We start from the raw sequence: 23,771 nt of genomic DNA on the forward strand, positions 1-23,771 counted from the left end.
GGGCCCCCAATTTGCTAAAACCGCCACTGTGTGTGTGTGTGTGTGTGTGTGTGTGTGTGTGTGTGTGTGTGTGTGTGTATGTGTGTGTGTTGGTGGGCGGGGGGGGGGCGGGGGGGGGGGGCATTGGTGTCAACATGAGGCTGCAGCGTCACTAAGGCTTTGTCCCTGAACACTTTGCCAGGTATCTCCCTGAGCAAATCCATCGTCCCTTAACGGTGGACATAAAGAACTCCCCCCCCCCCCGCGTTGAAACTGTTGAGGTACCTGATCATTGAAGACCAGCTTGATTTTCAACCTTTTGGTTGAGGTCCAAAGGAGAGCATTTCCAGGTCTGAACCTGGAAAAACAGGTTTACGAGGACTGTAAAAAAAAAAATACAAAAAACACATCTCTCGGAGGGATGGCTTGGTGGATGTGTACGTCCGACCTGACTGGTGACCCATCGTGGGGTCCAAAAGGGGACATTTTAGGATCGTTTCCAGTCCCCCACCCCCCCACAGTGTGCCCGTGGTGTGTCTGGCTGAGGGATGTTGCAGTAACTCAACGCGCCCTGAGAGAAAACACAGCCTTGTTGATACAGTTATCTGAGCCAACTGGATAACACATTAGCGTTAGCCCGCCGCTCGTGTAACTCTGCCTCCCGAATGGTAGCGAGGGACCTACCGCGCACGTGTCTAGCAGGGTAAAAACACACAGGGGAAACAACGCAAGCTAGCGCTGATAGCTATTAGGTTGCCCACCCGGGGAAGTGATTTACCCCGCCCGTCAACGTGCAAACAGGTTCAATAGCTGGTCACCTTGGCTCTAAATATGTTGGCTCAGTGCTGCTGCCAGTGCCAGGAAATTGATCCAGGGCAAGGGGGGTTTCAGTTGCCGGCATATGTTTAGCTATGACATAATGTAGCCGTGAAATTCTGGATGCTAACATTAGCCCACCTGTGTTTTCCCTTCAGCACAAGAGTTCCATTCTCTGTCTGCATATGGCTGGACCTTTTTTAGGGTCAAAGGTTAGATTCGGGGGGCTTGCAGGGTCCCTGAATCAGACCATTGTTGATTTGTCCTGCAAATTAGACAAGTAAAATGTAAAACTCTCTGTCCATCCTCTTAATCTTTGTTCCTGCATAAATCTTGTGTTTTATTGTCTTTTGTTGCACACTTTGTTTCCACACCAGCCTTCTCCAGATTCGGCATCGTCCAGCTGCCAACAACGTGCTCCCATAACATTTTAAGTCTGGAATGGCCTCCGCCATGTCCTCTTAAAACAGTTAATCAACCCTCAGAATTAATTTCCTTGGCGTTCTTTTCTGTTGTTGTTTGATGTGTGGAATGCTATCACGGTGTCAGGAACTATAACCTCCAGATGCCCGAGCTCCCTCGTCACTCACACCAGAACGAGCACTGGAGGGGGCTGGCCTGTTCATCTGGAGGAGGGTTCGGAGAGTCCTTTGTCTGCCCCCCCGATCTGTCCATGTCTCGGCACTACTCAAAGTGTCAGACCCCCTTCTCCACTATCTCCCCCGAGATTATCTCACCGCCAAAGCACCCAGTACAGGAATTCCAGTTTTGTGCTTCGAGGTTTTGGAGGTGAAGGGAGGCTGAACGGATCTCTATTGTCACCGAACCACATGTTCGCCTTCTTCCTCTTTTGTTCTTGAATGTCTTCTATGATAGGATGGCTATCCGTTCATCCGTTTTTTTCATGCCAAGACCACCGCTAGAGGGTCTCTCTTCGCCTGTCTGCGAGTTTATGACCTAAATCCTGAGTACAATGTTTTTCTCCTCTTTTACGTACATGTGTCAGTTAAGCCAGCAGAAAAAAGCGAGGATGTTTGTTCCTGCTCAGCCTAGCCACTCATCCAGGAGCCCAGCCAAGCAAGAGACAATGATGCTATCAGTTGAAAAGAAAAAGAAAAGTCACACTTGAGTTAACCCTGAAAGTGAACAAAGAGCGCCAGTGCTCCCTGTCTGGTCAAGATGTCTGTGCCGGGACTTGTCTGACATGCCTGATGTGAGCCAAGCGATGCAGACATTGAAATTTCAAAGCATTGTTGTATCCCTTACGACGGCCATTAAAAAGTAAGTACTTTTTTAGTTTTTTTTGTCCATCTATTGTGGTTTAAAATAAAGTATTTTGTGTCTCACTTTCAATGCTGGCATCAAATTGTGAAAACGTGCCATGGATACATTCCAGACACTAATCACATAAAATGAAATAGAAAGGTCATTATTCCAACCTATGGCGCCTTACATATTGTCTTTCAAAAGCCTGCAATTTGATCCTTTATTTCCAAGAGTTGTTTCTTTTTTCTGTTAGGGTTAGCCCTAACAGAAAAAAGCTTCAAAACAGCTTGTATTTTCCCCTGTTCCCAATAAAACAAAAACAGAACCTGGAGCGGCCTGCTCATTTGTGTTGTACCTAACTTGCATCTAGATGTGCTGTTGTAGCTAATCATCGCGTGGTGGGGCTGGGTCCAAGACCCTTTCCATAATCATTTTGGACCCGCCAGACATTTTATTTGGCAGTTGGTCCTTGAGGGTCAGAGGAGCACAACGTTGTCTAGGGGTTTATAAAGGAGGGATGGGCTGAGTAAGAAGATATGCATGAAGCTAACAAGTTGCTTCTAGATGTCAGAGATGCTGGCTCTTCATTTAAATAGGGGAAGAGGTCAATTAAAAAGGAAAACAACAGAAGACATCTAACATCCATCATGTCCGAAAGTACTACCTTTTAATTGGAGGACAGCATTTCATAAGACATTTTACTCATGTGAACATTACAAGAACATCCATATACCAGCCAAAAAACACATTTGCTGTGAATATTTTTTACTACACGTTTATCTTTTAACTTGCTTGTCCGAAATTGTTGTCTGCTTTTATGAGGCGCTTCATAGACAATAACTCCTGTTGCATTACTGGACAATAAAGTTTTCTGAATATAATTCTGAATAGCACAACGTAACCATGTTAGCCAAAAGCTTTCTGTAACTGCTAAACAGTGCCCTTAAAACATCAACCACATTCCCCTTCCCTATCAGATGATCAGATATGATCACGCTAGGAGTTTCAAAAGAAGAGGGCTACCAGCTTGCTCCCTAGAGTTAACGGCTAATCCTAACTGTGGAATGTGTAACACAATAACAGACCCTTCGGCAGAGGATCGCGTGGGTTGATTGAGACTGAAGCACCTGTAATCTTCCCATCAACAACCCCTACCAGAGCGGCCCTATCTGCTCCTGGGGGCCATTCTTCGTGGTAGAAAGCACTGTCAGTTAAAACAGCAAACATTTTTGGAAACAGTCTGTCGTAATACATAGATAAAGAGTGCAGGTTTTATGCTTTGGCAAACCTCGGAAAGCAAGGGGGATAAATTGCGTCATCGGTGTCTAGAGAAGTACAATTCAGACATCTCAAGAGAATCCTAAATGCCAAATTTTCCCTAAAATAAAACCATTTAAGGAAGTATTTTTTAGTGTAGGAATGGCTATTTTCTGGCTCATCCTGAAAAATTCTAACAGTTCTAGATCAAAATTCAGATTTCAGTGTAGTAAAAGACTCTTTCTGATGTGGCCAGGGAATACAGGGACATATTTCAGGGCGGCCACACAAGCACAGATTTTGTTTGCAAGGAGCCAACTGCCTTAGAGTGGGAGAGGGAGGTAGACATGCAGAGGAAATACGGAGAGAGAGAGAGAGAGAGAGAGAGAGAGAGAGAGAGAGAGAGAGAGAGAGAGAGAGAGAGAGAGAGAGAGAGAGAGAAACTGAGGGAATAGAAGGGACACAAAGGAAGGGCGAGATGGAGAGAGAAGGATGATGAGAAGAGACAATTAGACAAACAACAGAAAGAAATTGAGAGGAATAGGGAATATAGAATAAGGGAGACGGGGAGAAAATAAGTGATGATAGAGATAAAGAAGAAAGAGCTGGAGAGAAATAACAATGGAAAGGGATAGAGAGAGCCATTTCACTGAATGGAGCGCCATAAAGGGGGGGAAACCTCTCAGCCAAGCATTGCCACACAGCGTTTGTGTAAGTGTGTGTTTGTTTGAGTGTGGGTGTTGACTGCTGCCTGGGCAGGCAACCAGCCTCCCACCCATACCCGGTAATCACCCAATATACAAAAGAGTTCTGGGGGGAAAAGCTTTCGCACCCATTCGGTCCAATGGCCTGTGGTTTGTTGTTGCACACAGAGACACACACACACACACACACACACGCAGGCACGCACACACACACATACAGAAACAGTTGACTGGGCTGTTGGTCACGGTTTCCTACGGGGGTGAGGGTGCGTGGGTTAAGCTCTGAGGATGACTTCCTAATAGCAATGACATCATTTTGGAGAATTGTTGTCTTTCCGGGAGAGTCATCTCAGTCAAGACGATTAGGTTGAATGGGGACACTCGACACTGCAGCAATTAATTGCTCATCAATGTTTACAGAAGTGCAATAGTGTGATAGTGAGTAACTCAATGTTTCTCAATGATTTCATTTAAAAATATAAGAATAAAATGTTGTCAACCTATGTAAGAATATGGTAAATATATTCCCTCAGCATGGCTGGATTCGTTAAAGCATATGTATCAGATAGTACAGGCTCAGTATCCCACTAGGCTGATAACACGATATGTTCAATGCTATTCGGGAACTCCTTTAGAATAACAGACACGTTTCATTCAGGAGCTTCTGGGGGTCAGAGCCCCCAGCCTATAGCGATGCTTCAGGTGGAACACATCAGGGCTTTCAACCGAGAACCTTTAGACTCAAACGTGAACGCCCTAGATCTTTTAAACATGGTTAACAGAAGCTAATGCAACTAACGTTTCCGCTAATGCAGAGAGGAAATAATCATTCGAAAATGTTAGGGTCAATGTTTGAGTTTTGGTTTCCCGTTAAAGTTGACGATCAGTGTGTCCTTCCTGGTGTTCAGCTTAGTTTATTGGGGTGTAAAACAGTGGAACACGCCATCCGGGCTGCACGTCGGCCATGTGTGTATGCCTGGGTTTGGGTTCAAGCGTGTTTATACATGTTTATGTTTATTTATTCATGTGCATTCTGCATACACACATGCATTAGCGGGCCCGTGAAAAAAAAACTGCCAGTACGGAACAGAAACACACAAACACTCCCCTTCCCTCAGACACCTCTTGCCCAATTCAGCACAGCAGGGCTCACAGCAGGGCTCTTTATATAGCATTAAAATAATATGGGACAGTTTTAGAGCGCCGTGAAGGAGGGCAAGGGGGGTAGAGGGCCCAGAGCCTGCAAGACGGAAAAGCCATTAGGGGCCGAGACGCTATGGGTCCCCCACAACGCACGACTGCGATAGATGTTCCGGAATAACATTAACTAAATATTTTCTAACAGCTCCCCAGTGGCTGAGACACTCTGTGGTGTCTTAAAAATACTCCTCGCTCATTTCCTCGCTCGTTTATTTTAATTTTTACTTTTTAAGTTTTGATCTTGTTAGGAAATGGTGGGCATTGTAGCCCACCGTTTGCACATGAAACCCCTCCCCCACACCCTCGATGCGATTGTACACCCATACCAAGTGGGTCGTCTGGCCGACAGATTGAAACAGTTATTAGCCATAAGGCTTCTTACATCGTCGAACCAAACATTAATAACATTTGCCTATGCATATTTGAGAACTTAATGATTTTGCGTTCATCCAATGCGGCTAGTAGTGGTGTGTAGATACATAAAGGGAAGCGCCGCTGTGAATTTGGCATTTGCTCGTCTAACCCAGATTCAGATAAGGGACATTCCAGAATTGGAGGACATTTTCTGTCCCACCCATGAAATTTCCAATAATCCAAGCACAAAATACTAAAACATGCACTTGTTGTGTAAATTATACTTGTCCTGAGACAAAATGTAAATATAGTTGTAGAAAAAGTAAAATGGCAATTTCTCTTGTCCCACCTTCTTGATGACCAACTTGCATGTCAAATGTAACAGTTAAAATAAGTTTTAAATCTACTTTTTTTGGTATGATTTTGTTGATATATGTCTTTTGTAATTGTAAAAGTAATTTGTTTAATCATCAACATAATTTAAATAATAGTAATTATGCACTGAAGTTGTGTCCCACAACATTCGTGCAACCCTGTTACATAAACCAATTTAGCCTGACAGTGGAAAAGAAAAAACAGTGAGTCACATGACACAGAGGAAATGACATCATTACACCATTTGCTAGCACCATGGGTAGACCAAATTTACGTAATTTCTTATATTTTTCATATTTTTCAAATCTTTTCAGCCTTGATTGAGTGTGTCACTCTGACCAACGCAACCCTGTTAATCATATTATCAAAATAAGACAAATGAATTTCAAGTTTTCTTTCTTTATTTATATAAATAAGTTTTTCTTTGACCTAGACAGTAACATCACATTCCACAGCTAGCATCTATTCCTGAGAAAAAGCTAACATTAGCATTGATTTGCAACCCTGTTACTTGCAACCCTGTTACTGTAATTAGAGTAACAGGGTTGCACTACAGTAACAGGGTTGCATCTCCTTCAGTTCACTCAGAAGGGACAATCTATTATCTATAGTAAAATTGTATAATTGTATATGTATAATTGTGTATGTATAATTTAGCATGATGATCGTCATCATCAGCAAACGTTGACAAAAGAAAAGAAGAAAATGCAGAAAAGATTACTGGTGGATTCAATGAAGAACTTCCATTTGAAGTTCCTGGCTGAGCAGACCATCCTCCGTCTATCATACTCACTGTTCTGCACACTTCGCCCCTACTGGGTTGTACATCCAACATTGGCAGATCGTGAAACATGCATGTGCAAACAACATGAAAATCTAGGCTTTATTGCCAGAAGCTTCACCAGATGCACATCATCGACACATCCAATTTGGAGTGCCTGACACAAGCCATCACGTGTGACACCACAAGCAAGCAATATATGTATGGGGAATGTGAGGAATGCAGCAATAATACCTATGCACCGATTGTGTCTTCTACCTTCAGTGGGCCACTGTGGACAAAGAGCACAAAAATGATCCTGGAGCAGCCTCAAGATCATTTTGAAAAAATAATTTGAATGCTCCCAAGAAGAGCTGGTGGAAACTTTTGTCATTTTGCACCAGAAGTTCAGGCTCCATCTCTTTAACATCAGGCTGCTTTCTCACGGGCCCTGAAGCTGAACCTCACTGCAAATGAATGTGCAGTCCATATTGACTTCTCAGAGAACTACGGCTGCAAGTACAGTGCTGAAGTACAAGCTGTCCATTTTAGTGCATCACACCAACAGGCCACTTTGCACACTGGGGTTTACTATGTGGGGGGGGGGACATCTGCCCCTACCTCCTTTTGCACTGTATCTGCATCCAGACTGAAGGGACCACCTGCCATATGGCAAAACCTGGAGCCCATCCTGAGGGAAATCCGAGAGAGATTCCCGGATGTGACAACCATCCATTTTTTTATTGACGGCCCCTGCACACAGTACAAGCAGCGTGTTAATTTTTACCTCTTTTGTACTGATATGTTCAAAAAGGGGTTTACAAGAGGAACCTGGATCTACTTCGAAGCCAGCCATGGCAAAGGTGCCCCAGATGGTGTTGGTGGCACATTGAAGAGGAGGACCGACAGGCTTGTCAGCCAAGGAGTTGATATTCCCACAGCATTGTCCATGTACCAAGCTCTGAGTGAGGGACAATCGAAGCTGAAATTGTTTTACATTCAGGAGCAAGCTGTGGAGGATGCAGTAAAAGAAATGCCAGCTGACCTTCCAGCTGTATCGTCCACAATGAGGCTCCACCAGGTGGTCACTCTTTCACCTGGGAAAATTCTCTACCGTGACGTCAGCTGCATGTGTTTGGCAACAGGGAATCTGGAGTGTGATTGCCAAAAAACAAAGTGCTTCAGTTTTAATCCCACAGATGACCACACAGAAGGCCCCATATACAGCACACCAGAAGAGGGGGAGTGGCACAGTCCAGAGGTTGTGGGGAAATGGTGTGCCCTGGTGTACGACCACACCATCTACCCAGGGATTCCCAAGAGCTGAATGAGACCCACTGCCAGCTGAAATGTATGCATAGAGTGGGGGAAAACCGTTTTTTCTGGCCGTTGAGGGAAGATCTCCATTGGTATCCCTTGGAGGATGTGCTGACCCCTATTCCTCCCCCAGAGAACGTTACCTCACGCCACATGGCCATCGCAAGAGAGGTATGGGATACTCTGGCCAGCCACGAAAATTAAATCTGAACATTATAACATCAGCTTTTTAAAATATTGATCAGGTCATGACTTTTTTTGATAAGGCTCATTCATTTTAATGCCAGGTTGTCAGCCTACTTTAATATGACTATTTTTTATGTTTGTCCATTGAATATTTGATCAGATCCAGTTTGTGGTCTTGTTGACATGTTTATTTTTTTTTTATCATTCCTACTAATCCTGTTGATAGTTTGAATGATTATATGCATAATGTATTTGAGCAAATATTTGAAAATAAATACTGAAATTAGTAAAAAAAACATGTGACTATTGAAAAGTTGGGCAAGATAGATTTCAAAAGTTGTTTAAATTAATATAAGTCAACCCTTATCTGAAATTAAATGAGTATTCAATGTGAATGTGACTTTCTTTATTTAATGGTAAAGGATTTATTCAACAATATTTTAAAATATACTTTTTTCAGGTTCCTGAGTATTCGTAACAGGGTTGCGCCAAGCATAGCACACAATAAATAAAACATCTAATAAAAAGTGTGCCTTTGATGCCTGAGCTGGACGAATCAAATTATTTGATGGTTTATTACCTGTTTCTCTTAAATACATAACAGAAAATTATGAAATAAAGGGTAAATTTTTCAAAAGTGTTGATGCCTAAATTGTCCTCCAATTCTGGAATGACCCATAAGCTGTTTAATTACAAATCGATCATGTGCGTTGAGAAGTGCAGTTCGCTGGGTAAGTATTTGCTTTTCCGTTAGCCACCCGCATAGACTTTCAGAGTTACAGTAGCATAGCTCCTGCTCATGTGTGTGGAATACAATTTTAATTATTTAAAAATGATATCCAAGGTGTCCAACTAGTCGCTTATTCAAAACGAGTGCCATTGACAATACAACAAGTTTGTCTACAAATATATAGATATTGCCACTGTTTTCCATGCTGTGATTATAAGGCTATCTATGACTATATTACAATAATCAGCTGCTTCTGCCTGGGTATTCTACGCGGATGGTAACCTGTCAGCGGTGCATCACATGTAGCCTAATAATCACAGCGCCGATCAGAATTATCTTGATGCATTTGGAATGTAACCACTCATATGAATCTTGGCAACACAGGCAAATGCTTGGCATTGGAAGCGTATCGGTTGGCAGTCCATTTGTAGTTTGAGTAGTATTGACCAATCACGTTTGAGAAGGCTTTGGTTGGAGAAGAGCAACAATATCGGAACCCATCCGCTATCGTCTGACGACGATTACGATTTTAATTTGCTCAATATCTTAAACGTAGGCTGGCTACTTGTAAAACAATCCGTCTCAGACATTGTTTATCAACACAAACTCCATTCTTGTGTCTAAAGTTGCTACCTGGACTGTAGACCAGGACCGGTGCATGGAGGAGGAAGTATTGGCCCATATATCCGTTATCTGGCTACACTGGAACCCCAGAAATATGGCCCATTGTACCCAGAGGTATATTGTTGTTGGACGATAACTGAAGATTTCAAAGAAAAAACAATGTCTCGGTAACTGTTAAGGTGCAGGTAGGCATAAAGTGTCTTGTTATCTGCAGTGCTGCCTACCTTTAGTCTGGGAGTCAAACATGGCAACAACACAATCTACTTGACACATTGTATTGGTTAATATATATATATATATATATATATATATATATATATATATATATATATATATATATAATATACTAATACATGAAAGACACTGTACAAAACTAGTGCTGTTGTGTCTGTGCAAAGAGAGAGAGAGAGAGAGAGAGAGAGAGAGAGAGAGAGAGAGAGAGAGAGAGATAGAGAGAGAGAGAGAGAGAAATTGCTCACGCACACATGGACCTGCCTCCGCGGTTGGTATTAAACCCTCTGTGAGGACTGGCTGTTCTTTCAGTCCTGAGTCGACTGCCTCGGAGTAACAGTGCTGTGTGAAGGGATGGATCCGCCTGCCGCTGCACAGTGGAGACTCGTCGTCAGTCGTGTATGAAGTGTAATATGCAGGTACGCATATATATCTCAAACATTTTGTATTTATGAGCTTTACTTCGACAAACGTCCATTTGATGAAAGCAGCACAACAAGTGAAGAAGTAAACGGAGTGAAGCCTCTGGGAAGTTCCGTTTATGTCGGTTTGATTTGGAAATGTCTTATATATTCGGATAATACTTCAAGATCTGCAAATCCATTGAGGTGACGCATAACTACATGAACTTTTTATTTCGTGTTAATGTTTAGCTTCCACGTGGACCTGTCGACCCTGTTTCGCCTCTGCACGGCCGCGTAATCGCATAACGCTGTCAGTGGAGAATGAATGAAGAGTGAACTGATTATTTACCAAACGCTACGGTGACCGAAGAAAGATGAACGGCCCGATCAACGTCATCGTGCGCTTTGGCGAAGTTGCGGCGTGCGCAACGGTTCAAGGCACCATCACTGTATCTCGCGAGGTGGCAACGTCACGGACCTTATGATTTTTTCTCTGGCGCGCGTGAACCTGGCTGAAAATGTTGTGCACCCTGTGGCTGTTGTTGCACGTGCTGCTCGTGCACGTAGCGCGCACGGCCTGTCACCAGCAGATGTCATGGGAGAACTGGAACGGCCATTCACAGAACAACCGAGAGAACGAACTTGATAAGCCGAGCACGCAGCCACACATCATCTTCATACTGGTGGACGATCAGGGCTTCCGGGATGTGGGGTACCACGGGTCGGAGATCAAGACCCCCACCTTGGACAGGCTGGCGGCGGAGGGGGTGAAGCTAGAGAACTACTACGTCCAGCCGCTGTGCAGCCCGTCCAGGAGCCAATTGATGACTGGCAGGTATGAGTGTGTGTTTGTGTGTGTGTGTGTGTGTGTGTGTGTGTGTGACTTTGTGTGCGTGATTAATTCAGATGATGACTACACATTTAGCTAATACCCCACCTGTATATTATTGTCGTTCACGTCACGACTGACTGCTTCAGCCAATTAAGATATAGGTCAATGAAACACGTTATTTTTCAAACGTTCAATTGTGGATTACATTCTTTGAAATACCCAGAAGGAGTAAGACCTCCGTCTTAGAGCTTGACTATAAATTGAGGTAAACTGTGGTGTGTGTGTGTGTGTGTGTGTGTGTGTGTGTGTGTGTGTGTGTGTGTGTGTGTGTGTGTGTGTGTGTGTGTGTGTGTGTGCATGTGTGCGTGCGTGTGTGTGTGTGTGTGTGTGTGTGTGTGTGTGTGCATGTGTGCGTGCGTGTGTGTGTGCATGTGTGCCTACGTGTATGCATGCATGAGTAATACAGATGATGACTACACACTTAAATACTTTTTAAATTCCAGAATTGAATAGTGTATGATTGATGCACACCCATCAAAAGGCGGACCTCTTCAAAACATGACTCGTACAACTTTTTTTACTAACCCCTTACCGTCCTCCTTTAATTAGCCCCATGTTGTGTGTGCTGGTGTGGTTGCTTTGTGACCATGAAACGCAAAGATCGCAAATTCCAGCCTAATTTATTTAAGTGTTTGCAAAAGTGGAGGGCGGGGCTATCGCCTTGGCAGCCGTGTCTCCCGGGGAAACGATGGTCTGGGTATTAAACAGCACGGCTGATGAGTTGGGGGGGGTGTGGGTTGGCCTCGTCTCTTATGGCTTTTCACTTTGTAGTCGGTTCACTTAGTTTCACATCAGCAGTTTCCTCTTCTCCCTGTGCATATGCCCTGGTTCAGGGAGGCTGGGGGTGGAAACGGGGCTGGTTTTGCCCAGCATCAGGAAGGCCTCCCTGGGTTTGAGGGTCAGGGCTTAATGGGTGAAAATCGGTGCGTCGATATCGTGTTCCCTGCTGTGAAATGAGCCATCTCCTGGCTTTGGATGGATGTGTGTAAGATGTCTCTTCTTGAAAGTGTGATTAGCGCACCTGGAAATCTGTGATGGGAAACACACAACGGCCTCAACTACCAGATAGGATCCATTCACTGTAACAGTAGTGCATATGAGAGGGGGGGGGGTGGAGTGAGAGAGAGAGAGAACCGAGCCAGACTGATGGTAAATCTATCACCAGTGTTGTATGAATCAGGTAGTTTGTTGAGCATCCCTCTCTGTTAATTGTTACAGTATGTCGCTGAAACACTTAGTAGATCATTGCACTATTCTGCTCTTCACACTTATTTGACACATGTTGAGATGCATGTGAAGAGGTCACCCTGCATCTGCCACAAGTTTGAAGGTAAACTGTGTCAGCCCTTAGTGGATGTTTTTTTTCGACTGCAATAAGTTGTGTATTTTTACGAGGTAATTTACGAAGCCGCTTCAAGGATAAAAGTGAAGCGTCGTTTTCTTCGTTGCCTTCCAGGCGTTTGGTTCCGTCAGCATGGCAAACACCCGCACCTCACCCCTCAGCCACGTGCCTGGCCTTTTTATGTAATCAAACAACTCTATTTCCTTTTTCTTTTTTTCTACCAAACCCCGTCGTAATAAATAACTATACTCCCCCGCGGTACGAGCCACTCCGAGGGTGTTTGTTGTTCTGTCCAAATGTCCGCCTTGACAGACAGGTTGTCTTGTTTCATAAATGGCCACTGTGTGCCCAGGGGAGCTGACAGGCTCTTATAAACACTACTGAGGGTGGACGGGCGAGTTAACGCCATATGACACACACCCACAGGGCGAAGGGCCACTTCTATGATTTCCCCCTTCTCCACTTTATTTCAAGTGTCTGTTTGTTTCAAACACGCAATGTGAGACTGTCAAACTCCACCATGTATGTTTTTTGACGATTTTTTATGATTTTCAAGTTGTACGCTTGGGTTGTACTTATTAGCAAGGTCCAGATGCTTAGATTGCGTCGACACCTTTACCCTATGAACCCGGAAGGTTCCCCCTCTGACAGTTACACGATGACCCCATGAACCCTCGCCCTCCTCATGCCCCATTCGTCCTACACGGTGACTTTTAAGGTGCACAGATGCCTTTGGTGTGCGGTTGTTGGAATTGGGGTCTTCTTCAACTATTGCCCCCCCCCCCCCCCCCCCCACCCCCCGGATCAAAAACACTCTTTAACATTCTTGTCTTTTACCGAATGACACAAGTAAAATATCCTCATTCCTTAGGGGCCATTTTTGTTCTTGATTTTGAAAACTTATCCACAGTACACAATACCGATTCACCAATGGAGAATCTGCTAACTTAGATAGATACGTAACTTAGATACGTTTATCCAAAGCGCTTTACAGTTAATCCTCGTGTATTGAATGACCAAGTAGCTTAGGCGTCTTGCCCAAGAATGCTGCCAATTTTGGGGATCAAATGCAGAACGTCATATCGTGTGAGAGTCAACCACCCTAACCACCAGACTATCACTCTCTCTCTCTCTCTCTCTCTCTCTCTCTCTCTCTCTCTCTCTCTCTCTCTCTCTCTCTCTCTCTCTCTCTCTCTCTCTCTCTCTCTCTCTCTCTCTCTCTCTCTCTCTCTCTCTCTCTCTCTCTCTCTCTCTCTCTCTCATACACACACATGCACATACACACACGCACACACGCACACGCGCACGCACGCACAGTGGTGGAGTGTGTGGATGATGGTTGGTTTAAGCAGCCATCATCCACACACTCCCACAAAGCGATTGGACACAGCATTGATACCTACAGCTGGAAGGTTGACACAATCACATAAACACACACGCGCACACACACACACACACACACACACACACCCACTCACAGTCACACACACACACAAACACATATACAGGCACACACGCACACAAGCACACTCACACACACACACACACACACACACACTCTCTGTTCCACCTTCTCCACCTTCGGTGTGCTGTGCTAAACAGATTAGACCCTCTCCCCAAAGCCCTGGAGATGATCTGCTTGAAGGATTGTCAGCCCCCTCATGTTCACACCCACCGGGTTCCTGGAGTCCAGAGACAGATGCTATGTTTTCGTGGCCATTGACTTATAAAAGTACAAAATACAGCCGTGTCAGAGAGGAAGAGGTAAAGCTCTTCTACCACTGGTCCACAACACTGTAGTCACCACACACACACACGCACGCACGCACGCACGCACGCACGCACGCACGCACGCACGCACGCACGCACGCACGCACACACACACATTCGTCCCAAAAGTGTGAATGCCTGGCTGCTTAGGGAACCGGGTAACGTACCTGTCCAGACAAATCCATAATGAAGCCTCTTTGACAGGCCTCATGAATAATGAACACACAAGCAAATGGGTTATTGACAACACAGAGCCAAATCCCTGCTCTATCCTGCCTTACCTCAAACACACTAGAAGTGATGGATTCAGGTTCACTATTTACACTGCAACTAGTTGACACAATAGATGGCATCAGACCAGTCTACAATGTGTAGTCTTAATGTAATATTTTGTATTTCTATATCATTAAAAACGCTTTAATCCTCTTTTATGTTCTCCTCTTCATGCCCCATTCACTCTTCCTCTAGGCCTCACCCAAAGTGCCACAAACAGCGGTTTCTTCCACTTCACCATCAATCCAATCCACTTCTCCTTATTTTTATTGACCTGCCGCGGATGAAACTCCACTTGATCCCAAAGGAGAGCGGGGCGTAGAGGTCACTCTCAAAGGAACTAATTTTCCTTGCTATTCCCCCCTTCCCATAACGTCTGTCTTCAAGACTATTCACTCTGTTATCTGTCTGTGCATTACGCCGTCATCCTGGGGGGTCCTCCCTCCCCTGGAGGCCCCTCACAGATCAGTAGCCCGTTATGCTTTATTGAAACTTGCAACCTCTCTTACTCCCCCCTCGGAGCCCTTCTCTAGCTCACTGCTCACTGGCGTCACGCTGGTTGGATGACAGGACAGAGAAGATCGATGACGGAGGCCTTGAAGATCATTCCTAAGGTTGAGGTGGTCCGGGCCCTGGGGCCGGTGGAGGGGGTACGCATGCTTCATCATGTGTGAAAGGTGAATCTCGGCTGCATCTCTGATGATGAGTGAGTTGGAAAAGACTTGATTGGTGGAGAGGGTAGGGAGGGATAAGGAGTGCAGAGGGAGAGCCCTGCGGAGAGCTGGTGCTGAGTTTGGGGTGGGTGGCGGTGGAGCCAGTGGTCTGCACCGCTCTCTCTCCAAGGCTGACTCTGATTAGACGAGGAGAAGGGAGGACGGGGGCGGTTAACTCAAGCCAGGTGTAGAGGAGGAGGATGTGGAGCAGGGCATTACACAGACGTACACAGGCTGGCCCAGGCTGGGGGTGAGCAGCAGTACTAGGGCTTGAGTGGCTGAGATAACAACCAAAAAAACCCAACTTTGAGCACCTTAGTGGTGGGAGTGGTTGGCTGATGCACTTGACTTCAAGTCAAGTGCAGACCCTTTGAGGACAGATATCCCCATTTAATTGAATGTTGTGGGCCATTGGTTGCTCTCTGGCTTTTGGTTGGGTTGTTTATACTAAGATTTCCAAGGAATAGCTTTTGAATCAACCAGTCTGGATGTTCAGACGGATCGTTAAATCCAGAGGTCACAATGCAGCTTGCAGGTCGGTTTCTTTTACGCATGGCCCTGGGTGCAATCAAATCCATGCACACTTTTGCCTTGAAAACCGGTGGTAAAAACCCCTTTGTTGAGGCTGGAGAAGTGGAAGTCGGTAACTCCCAGGGGCCCACGTACCTATGCAGGCATGGAATGTTTTGTTTTTTTTAAGAGCGGGCCTATATATCAACTGGATTGGACAAGGGGACTGATGGGTGGAGGGTTGTTGCTACTGCCGTCATCTGAAGGCCTTTCCTGTAAAAGGCAAAGAACAAAAGAAAACGTTGGTAATCTCTTGAAAATCGGACCAACACAACCACTCCATGTCACAGGAGTCCCCTGTGTTCCAGCTTGTACCGCTCTCGTACCAGTCTCCACATTAAGACCAGCCCCGTTGGACTTGATCCGTTCAGGGTTCACAGTCCCTTCTCTCCCCCGCTACACAGCTGTGACCTCTTGGTCTTTGAACACCAGGAGCCAGCAGGACTGCTGGGGCCCATCCTTCAACCAAAGAGGAAAGAGGAGCTATGGGTCTGTTGGTGTAAACAGACACACTTCAAAATCCCGACATGGATCACCAACACTACAGGCCGCAGTGATGCTCTGGTTTTCTGCCACTGTCTTTGTTAGCTAGCTAGTTTGCTAGTTAAGAGTGTAGCGTAGCATCTTATTTTGTACAGCAAATTGAACACAGGTGGATTTTAATTCATGATCTTGATTTATTGATGTATTTATATGGGGGCAATATATGTGTAGTGAATTTAAATATATAAATAGTCATCTTTCCAAAGGACATGTTGTTCAGAGAAATGTTAAATTGGTCACACCTTTGACACAACTCTGGAGGGTAAAACTCTTCCCTGTGGGTAGTTCTGCTCGTACTTTAGTAAACTACAACAGGAAAAGCAACCGCCATCAACGCGCCTGTACGCATCTCAATTTATCTCGCAAAGCCAGCTTTTTATTCACCCACAAGAAACAGAGCCACAAACAGCCAGTAGGAGCCAAAAATTAAACCTTAAGCGGAGGTTAAATAAATGCTAATGGAGGCTAATTCCAGGCTGATTCCGCCTCGGTGGAGGCTGTAGATAAGGCCAACCCACCAGGCAGATGTTCCCTCTTAGGTCTGCTGTTGTTCGCATTCCTCTATTAGCTATTAGCACTGCATGTGTATCGCATAACTGCGCTGAACAACAGGCCGTCCTGTATGCCTCAGTCGGCTGGCTTTGTAAGGGGGCACCCTCCCGACCCTCCACCTCCACCCTCCCCGCCGCTCCCCGGGACCCCCTACGAGCGATGAGATGTCCCCCTGACGCCAATGAAACACACTCTGAGAGACGCACACAACTACACAACCACACGGGCATAATGGTTCCCATCAGCCACTGCTGCTGTCTTGTGTGTACTCTGAACCCATTGACCTCGAGGCTCAAAGGCTGGGGCTGAATAGAGCTGTCCAGAAACCGCCACCACCCGCAACCCCAACCCCCCCACCGGCCATCTCAAGGAATATACTTGCAACAGCATTTTTTGCTGTATTGAAAAAAACGTTTTTGTTCCTGGGAATCGCTCGCAACCACACAAGATTGCCCTTGGTTGATTTCAAAATGGTTGTGTAGGCATGTGTCTGCCCTGTGGTGTGGTTTACCCAGATCTAATTTGTTCTTGAAGCCAACTCGGCAATTTGTATTCATCTGATCTAATGTAAGACCCTGGCCGGCGATTATTGAAATAATAGGCACATGGAGTAGTACAATGAAGGGGAGAGTTAACATGGTGGGGTCCTTGATTTGTTTGTACAATTTCCATATGTTGTGAGGACGCCCTGTACTGAGCCACAGGGACTCGTCCAGGCAGGGAGCAATTACCCGTTTAGTTCACTCTCCTCTCAGGGTTAAATGAATAATCCTTTTGCTGTCTGGTCTCCAGCTAACAAACACATACTCTCTCTCTGTCTCTCTGAGTCTCTGAACTGTACTCTGAACTGTCTGTACTGTGTTTTTTCAGTCCTTCACTTTCCTCTCTTCCCTCTATCTCATTCCTCTCCATCATTGGTCAACCGGACCTCTTCATGACAATATGTTATTGTCTGTAGCCTCATGCCATTACACTACCGTACATGCATATTTTTATTATCACATCTTCATACCTAATAACTCAAAATGGCGTGTCTGATGTTCCACATTCGTCTAGAAGCAACGGGGTCAGCCGAACATCTGTCTTGACGGGATAATGTTGTGTCATACAACTCGCGTTGAGTTATTTCACTTAAGAAAACCTGCCAGTTCCACTTAAGAAAAAAAACAAAACCCCAAAAAACATTCCAGTGTGTCAGCTTGTCCACAGATTTGATGTTCCCTATCTCGGAGGTCTCGTTGCGGTCTCCTTGAACTGTAACACTTCCTCGATGGCTGACATCACGGAGCCAACTGCCATTTGTGTGTAGCTTCACCACTCATTTGGTTGGCAGAAGTATTTTGTATGTTCAGTGCTGATGGATATGTTTCATGTCGTTTGTGGAGGACTGGTGTGCGTCTAACACACACTGAGTCAAATAAATACAGAACATACATACAACATGATTTGTTGCATCATGAATTTGACTTGAAGGATTTTGTTAAATGGGGAAAGCTGCGCATACCTGGGCTAGCTTTTGTAGCGCTTGTGTTAGCCAACTGGTGAGCACAACGCACAGTGGGAAATGGAGCGTGGCTAAAGGTTGGCGGCAGACGGCCCTCTGGTGGGACTCCAATGGAACACTCCAGTGGAGGAAAACCCTGAACAAACCCTAGCGGGCTGGGCTAGACATCCACTAGCTCATGGACTAAGCTAGCTGTCAGCCACTGACAGCTAAGACTTCACGGCGAGCCCCAAGAGAAGGAGGGAGCATTAGAGGAGAAGTTAAGAAGCGGGTGTGTTGAGTATATGTGATGTGTTTCTGGGACAGGGGTGGTGGGGCAGGTAGGAGAAGCAGTGCTATTCCCAGATGGGACGTCCAGCGGATGGCAGTTGGTTCCTTTGTTTCAGAGCCAGCAAATTGTAATGTCGGGACAGAAATGAAGTCAGAGGCAGCGGTAACCTTCTTTTTCATTCTCAGTGCAGGAACTCCCTGAGATTTCCAAGTCACCTTACGTTGGAGCCAAAACTGAACATCCCAAATAAGACTTGGCATCAAAATTATGGTTTTGTTCCCTAGCATAGCCTGTTGGAATCTAGTCTGTCTGGGAATTGATTACAGTTGTTTTTTTCAGATTTCAGGGTTTTTATTTTCCTCCAGTTCTACCTAACGTGTCTCAGAAGTATAGGATATGGTAGATGATGTATTAACGATGGACAGCCCCTCGGAAAGGGAACTTCACGCAGTTCTGTTATTTATTCTCTACGAATGACTCATCAATTTATGACTCTGCAATTTACAGGACAAATCGAAAAGAAAAAAAAACCAAAAAAAACTCCAACTTATGTTTTGAACCCGAGATAAGCAGTGAGGATGATTGAGTGTACTGGTCGGTTGTCAAATCATGCAAACGTCTAATGGAATCGTCCGCTAATCGATTCAGATCTGTTCCCTGGCTGGTTTTACATGGCATAGCTTCATCTTCCATCCCAACAACTAGATTCCATTACACATAGTATCCTTGAACAGCCTCATTTAATTCCAGTGCAGACCAAGGGTTGAATACAACCAGCTAATGCGTGGAGCACTCCTGGTCTCCCTGCCTTATTCGGTCTTAAACTGTTTTCCTTGAAGCGATCCCATTGTAATTACACACCGGATTGAATCAGGTATCATTCATTGATCTGCACGGGCAGCATCCCCCATTTATGTGATGCACTGTTCAACGGTATAGGGCTTATGAAAAGGCTCTTTTGTCGTACAAGGAAAAAAATAACATAATTGAATCACTTTAGAAACTTCCATTGGCTGCATTTCAGGTAGATTACCAGAAAAGGCTGTAAATTGCATTGGGCTTATTATATTAGGAAGGCATACAGTAGCACGTCTGAATTGGATGAATACATTTATACAGAAATTGCCGACTTCCCGATCTCTGCCTGTTTTGTGGTGAGCATGGCCTTTTGGGCATCGTAAGCATGGAACAAGCAAAGCTCTATTTTCAGTTTGGTCCTTCCAGAAACAACATTAACTCTTGATTCCAGCTTACATTGTCAACGTAATGGTACATTTGTAACCCAGATGAACAACCCTTCCTGCAGTCGATATTTGATATGATTTGAAAGTGTAGTATTAGACGTGTCTCTATATTCTTATGATATAATAAGAATATCAATTTCAGCTTGATATTCTTTTCGCTTCACCTATTCCAACAAATGATTCCCCTGTTTTCTGTGTATTCAGGATTTTCCTCTTCTTTGTGTCCGGCCGCCCATTGACCAATGACTGGCTCTGTGTCCCCAGGTACCAGATCCACACGGGCCTCCAGCACTCCATCATCCGCGCCACCCAGCCCAACTGCCTTCCCCTGGAGAATGTCACGCTGCCCCAGAAGCTGAAGGCGGCCGGCTACGACACGCACATGGTGGGCAAGTGGCACCTGGGCTTCTACAAGCGGGGCTGCATGCCCACCCAGCGGGGCTTCGACACCTTCTTCGGCTCGCTGCTGGGCAGCGGCGACTACTACAGCCACTACAAGTGCGAGGGTGCGGGCATGTGCGGCTACGACCTCCACGAGGGCGAGGAGGCGGCCTGGGAGCAGGACCGCGGCCTCTACTCCACCCTGATGTACACCCAGAAGGCGGTGGGCATCCTGGAGAACCACGACCCCCGCCGCCCGCTCTTCCTCTACATGGCGTACCAGGCGGTCCACTCGCCCCTGCAGGTCCCCGAACGCTACCTGGAGCGCTACAAGAGCATCCCCAACATCTACCGCCGCAAGTACGCCGCCATGGTGTCCTGTCTGGACGAGGCAGTGCACAACCTCACGCTAGCACTGAAGCGCTACGGCTACTACGACAACACAGTGCTGGTGTACTCCTCGGACAATGGCGGTCAGCCCTTGGTCGGGGGCAGCAATTGGCCCCTACGGGGCAGCAAGGCCACCTACTGGGAGGGGGGCATCAGGGCGGTGGGCTTCGTCCACAGCCCGCTGCTGGTCAAAAAGAGGACCAAGTGCCGGGCGTTGATCCACATCACAGACTGGTTCCCCACCCTGGTGACCCTGGGCGAGGGCACGCTGGACGAGGACATGAACCTGGACGGCTACGACGTGTGGGAGTCCATCAGCGAGGGGCGCCGGTGCCCCCGACAGGACATCCTGCACAACATTGACCCCATGTACGTTAAGGCCAAGAACGGCTCGTGGAAGGCGGGCTATGGCCTGTGGAACACAGCCATCCGGGCGGCCTTGCGTGTGGGCCACTGGAAGCTGCTGACGGGGAACCCGGGCTACAGCGACTGGGTGCCACCGCAGACCTTCTCCAACCAGATGCTGACCAAGCGCTGGCACAACGAACGGGTGAACTGGGACCGCGGGAAGTCGGTGTGGCTGTTCAACATCACGGCCGACCCGTACGAGAGGAGCGACCTGTCCCAGCGATACCCGCTCATCGTCAAGAAGATGCTGATGCGACTGGTGCAGTACAACCGGACGGCCGTGCCGGTGCGCTACCCGGCCAAAGACTTGCGGTCGAACCCCCAGTACAACGGAGGGGTGTGGGGGCCGTGGTATAAAGAGGAGAAGGCGGTGGACTCGGAGGAAGAGGGGGTCAACGGACTGCTCACCAACCACCTGGCCAAAACTAGACCGTGGAAGAAAACAAAGAAAGGGAAGGTAAGGAGGATGGCCGATTAGTCTCGTCCACCTCCTCCCTTCCCTCTCCCTTAACTGTGAATGACTTTTCCTTTGGCGTGCTCAGGGATCGACACACATCCTGCATTGTGGGATAATCGTCAAGTCGTTTTTTGGGGGGGTTGTTTGTTTTTGTTGCTGGTTTTCAATGGTTATTTGTACACACGGTAGGACTTGTTTTCATTGGACCATTATTGAATGGCTTAAGTTAAAACATAAGAGGGGTCCCACTTGTTCCAACACTACTGTACTGCCAAAACACAACCAAGACCTCAAACTTTCAAGGTTAGAGCTCCAGAGATTTTTATTTTCCTCATAAAGAGTGTTTATTTTCCTAGGTTTGGTTGCATGCTTTAACATGTCAGAACTTTCTGATTGCTTAGTGGATTATACGCGAGTATAGAGAACCATTTTAAACTTTATAAAATAAATTAAAGAAAACATAGTTTTATCGTGAAGTAATTGTGGATAATGGGCTTGTTGAAATGGATATCTTTATCTGATGGGATAGTTTATGTGATTTTTCTTCAAGGGTTTTAAGCATGTTCTGTCTGCATATTAATAACCCCGATACTTGTTTCACCATTGTGAAACAATAGTGAAACGAGGAGGACGTTTCTGGTCTGGTGCCAGGCCAAAATGAACGTAATATGATCTGACTGAATTAAAAAGACCCAGAAACAAACTTGCCCTGAGACTTGCCTTTATTCCATATAAGCTGCAACTGGTTTCCTGTGGTCCTCACATGTCTTCCTGTCTTCCTCCAAAGATCCATTCTTCCTTGTTTCGCTTTTTTTGACACAGTACTGCCGAGAAGATCTGTTTGTGGAAAATACTATAAAGTTGGATCAGGCCAGCAATAGAGAACTTGCTTTCTTACTTTGCTGCCAGTCCTAAAAAAGACTAGCTTCTTTAGTCACAGTCTAACTACGACTGTGATCAAGGAATAAATTGGTTGGTAGAACTTTTCATCAGTACAACCGTATTTTCCATGTTAATGTGTTGCCTGGAAACCACATAAACAGACGTTGACCTCCCAAAACACGAAACATGAATGCCTGACTTCAGCTTAGTTCAGTTCTTCTACAAATTAGATGTTCTTGCCTAATTGTCTCTTAAAATGTCCCTTTTTAATCATAAAAATTTAACCGCGCATGAGACAGAGCAGAGACATTTTTTGAATAGCAAACCAAAAAATGTGATTTTATTTAATTCTGTATGAATTTAGCTTCAAACTACCCCTTTAGCCTTCGGTCTATAGCCTTCAGCCTGAGTACGGCGGCATGCCCTTTTAGACAGCGCGACTAGCACGCCCAGCAACCAAACCCCATTTCTCCCTCTATCTCTGTTCCCCTTTCTACCTCTCTCTCTCCTTCTTCCTCTCTTCACTCCTCTTTTCTTTCTCTCAACCTCTCTATCTCTCCTCCTTTCTCCTCTTATTCTTTCTCTCATCTATCTCATTCTCTCTCTCTCTCTCTCTCTCTCTCTCTCTCTCGCTCTCTCTCTCTCTCTCCCTCCCTCCACGGGTGCCAATGCCAAGTCATGACCTCAGCGCTCTCGACACCCACCCCCCACCCTCAACCCCTCAGCCCACCTCCCCAACACGCACACAAACCCCCAACCCTTCCTCACTGCGGTGCGGATTAACCGGGCCTCAAAACTGCGTTCTTGGAGAGACCATAGATGGCTCTGTTTGCCCCCAGCTGGCAGCTGGACTCACGGAGCAGGTGAGAGCCCAACCCTGTCTACCTCTCCAGCACACACACACACACACACACCAACACAACCTCACACACACACACATATGCACAACCACACACACATACACACAAACACACACACCACACACAACCTCACATTCACACACACAACCTCCCCCCCCCCACGCACACACACAGACAACCTCACACACACATACGCAACCACAAATAACTTCTCACACACACACACGCACACACACACACACAAACATATGCGCAACCACACATACCCTTACACACACACACACACACACCCTACTTGGGAACCAGCCTTTATGAGGAGAGAGTGAGTCCCCTTCAAGAGGTTCAGACGCCGGGTACACTTAGTGGAGATCCCTGAGTGACAGGGAGGCGACGGAGCGGTCTCCAGAATGTACCAGGTTAAACCGCAGACCTGATGTCCCGCCCTCTCCCCAGGCCGCACTATAAAACCCTGAACATGAGGCATAAGGCGAAGCAAGGGCCTTTCCCCTCTCCTTC

The 23,771-nt window shown here is 46.1% G+C and overlaps 1 protein-coding gene across 1 annotated transcript; it reads left to right on the forward strand.

The window, feature by feature from the left end:
* Window positions 1-10,121: 10,121 nt before the first annotated feature.
* On the forward strand, window positions 10,122-22,196 carry arsj (arylsulfatase family, member J). The gene is made up of 3 exons (XM_079757613.1): window positions 10,122-10,218; window positions 10,453-11,038; window positions 20,142-22,196. Exons 2-3 carry the CDS (start codon window positions 10,722-10,724, stop codon window positions 21,532-21,534), a joined length of 1,710 nt encoding a protein of 569 aa, XP_079613739.1. The 5' UTR covers window positions 10,122-10,218; window positions 10,453-10,721; the 3' UTR covers window positions 21,535-22,196.
* The last annotated feature ends 1,575 nt before the right edge of the window (window positions 22,197-23,771 follow it).

The sequence above is a fragment of the Pollachius pollachius genome, assembly GCF_949987615.1.
Source record: "Pollachius pollachius genome assembly, chromosome: 20".
Taxonomy (NCBI): domain Eukaryota; kingdom Metazoa; phylum Chordata; class Actinopteri; order Gadiformes; family Gadidae; genus Pollachius; species Pollachius pollachius.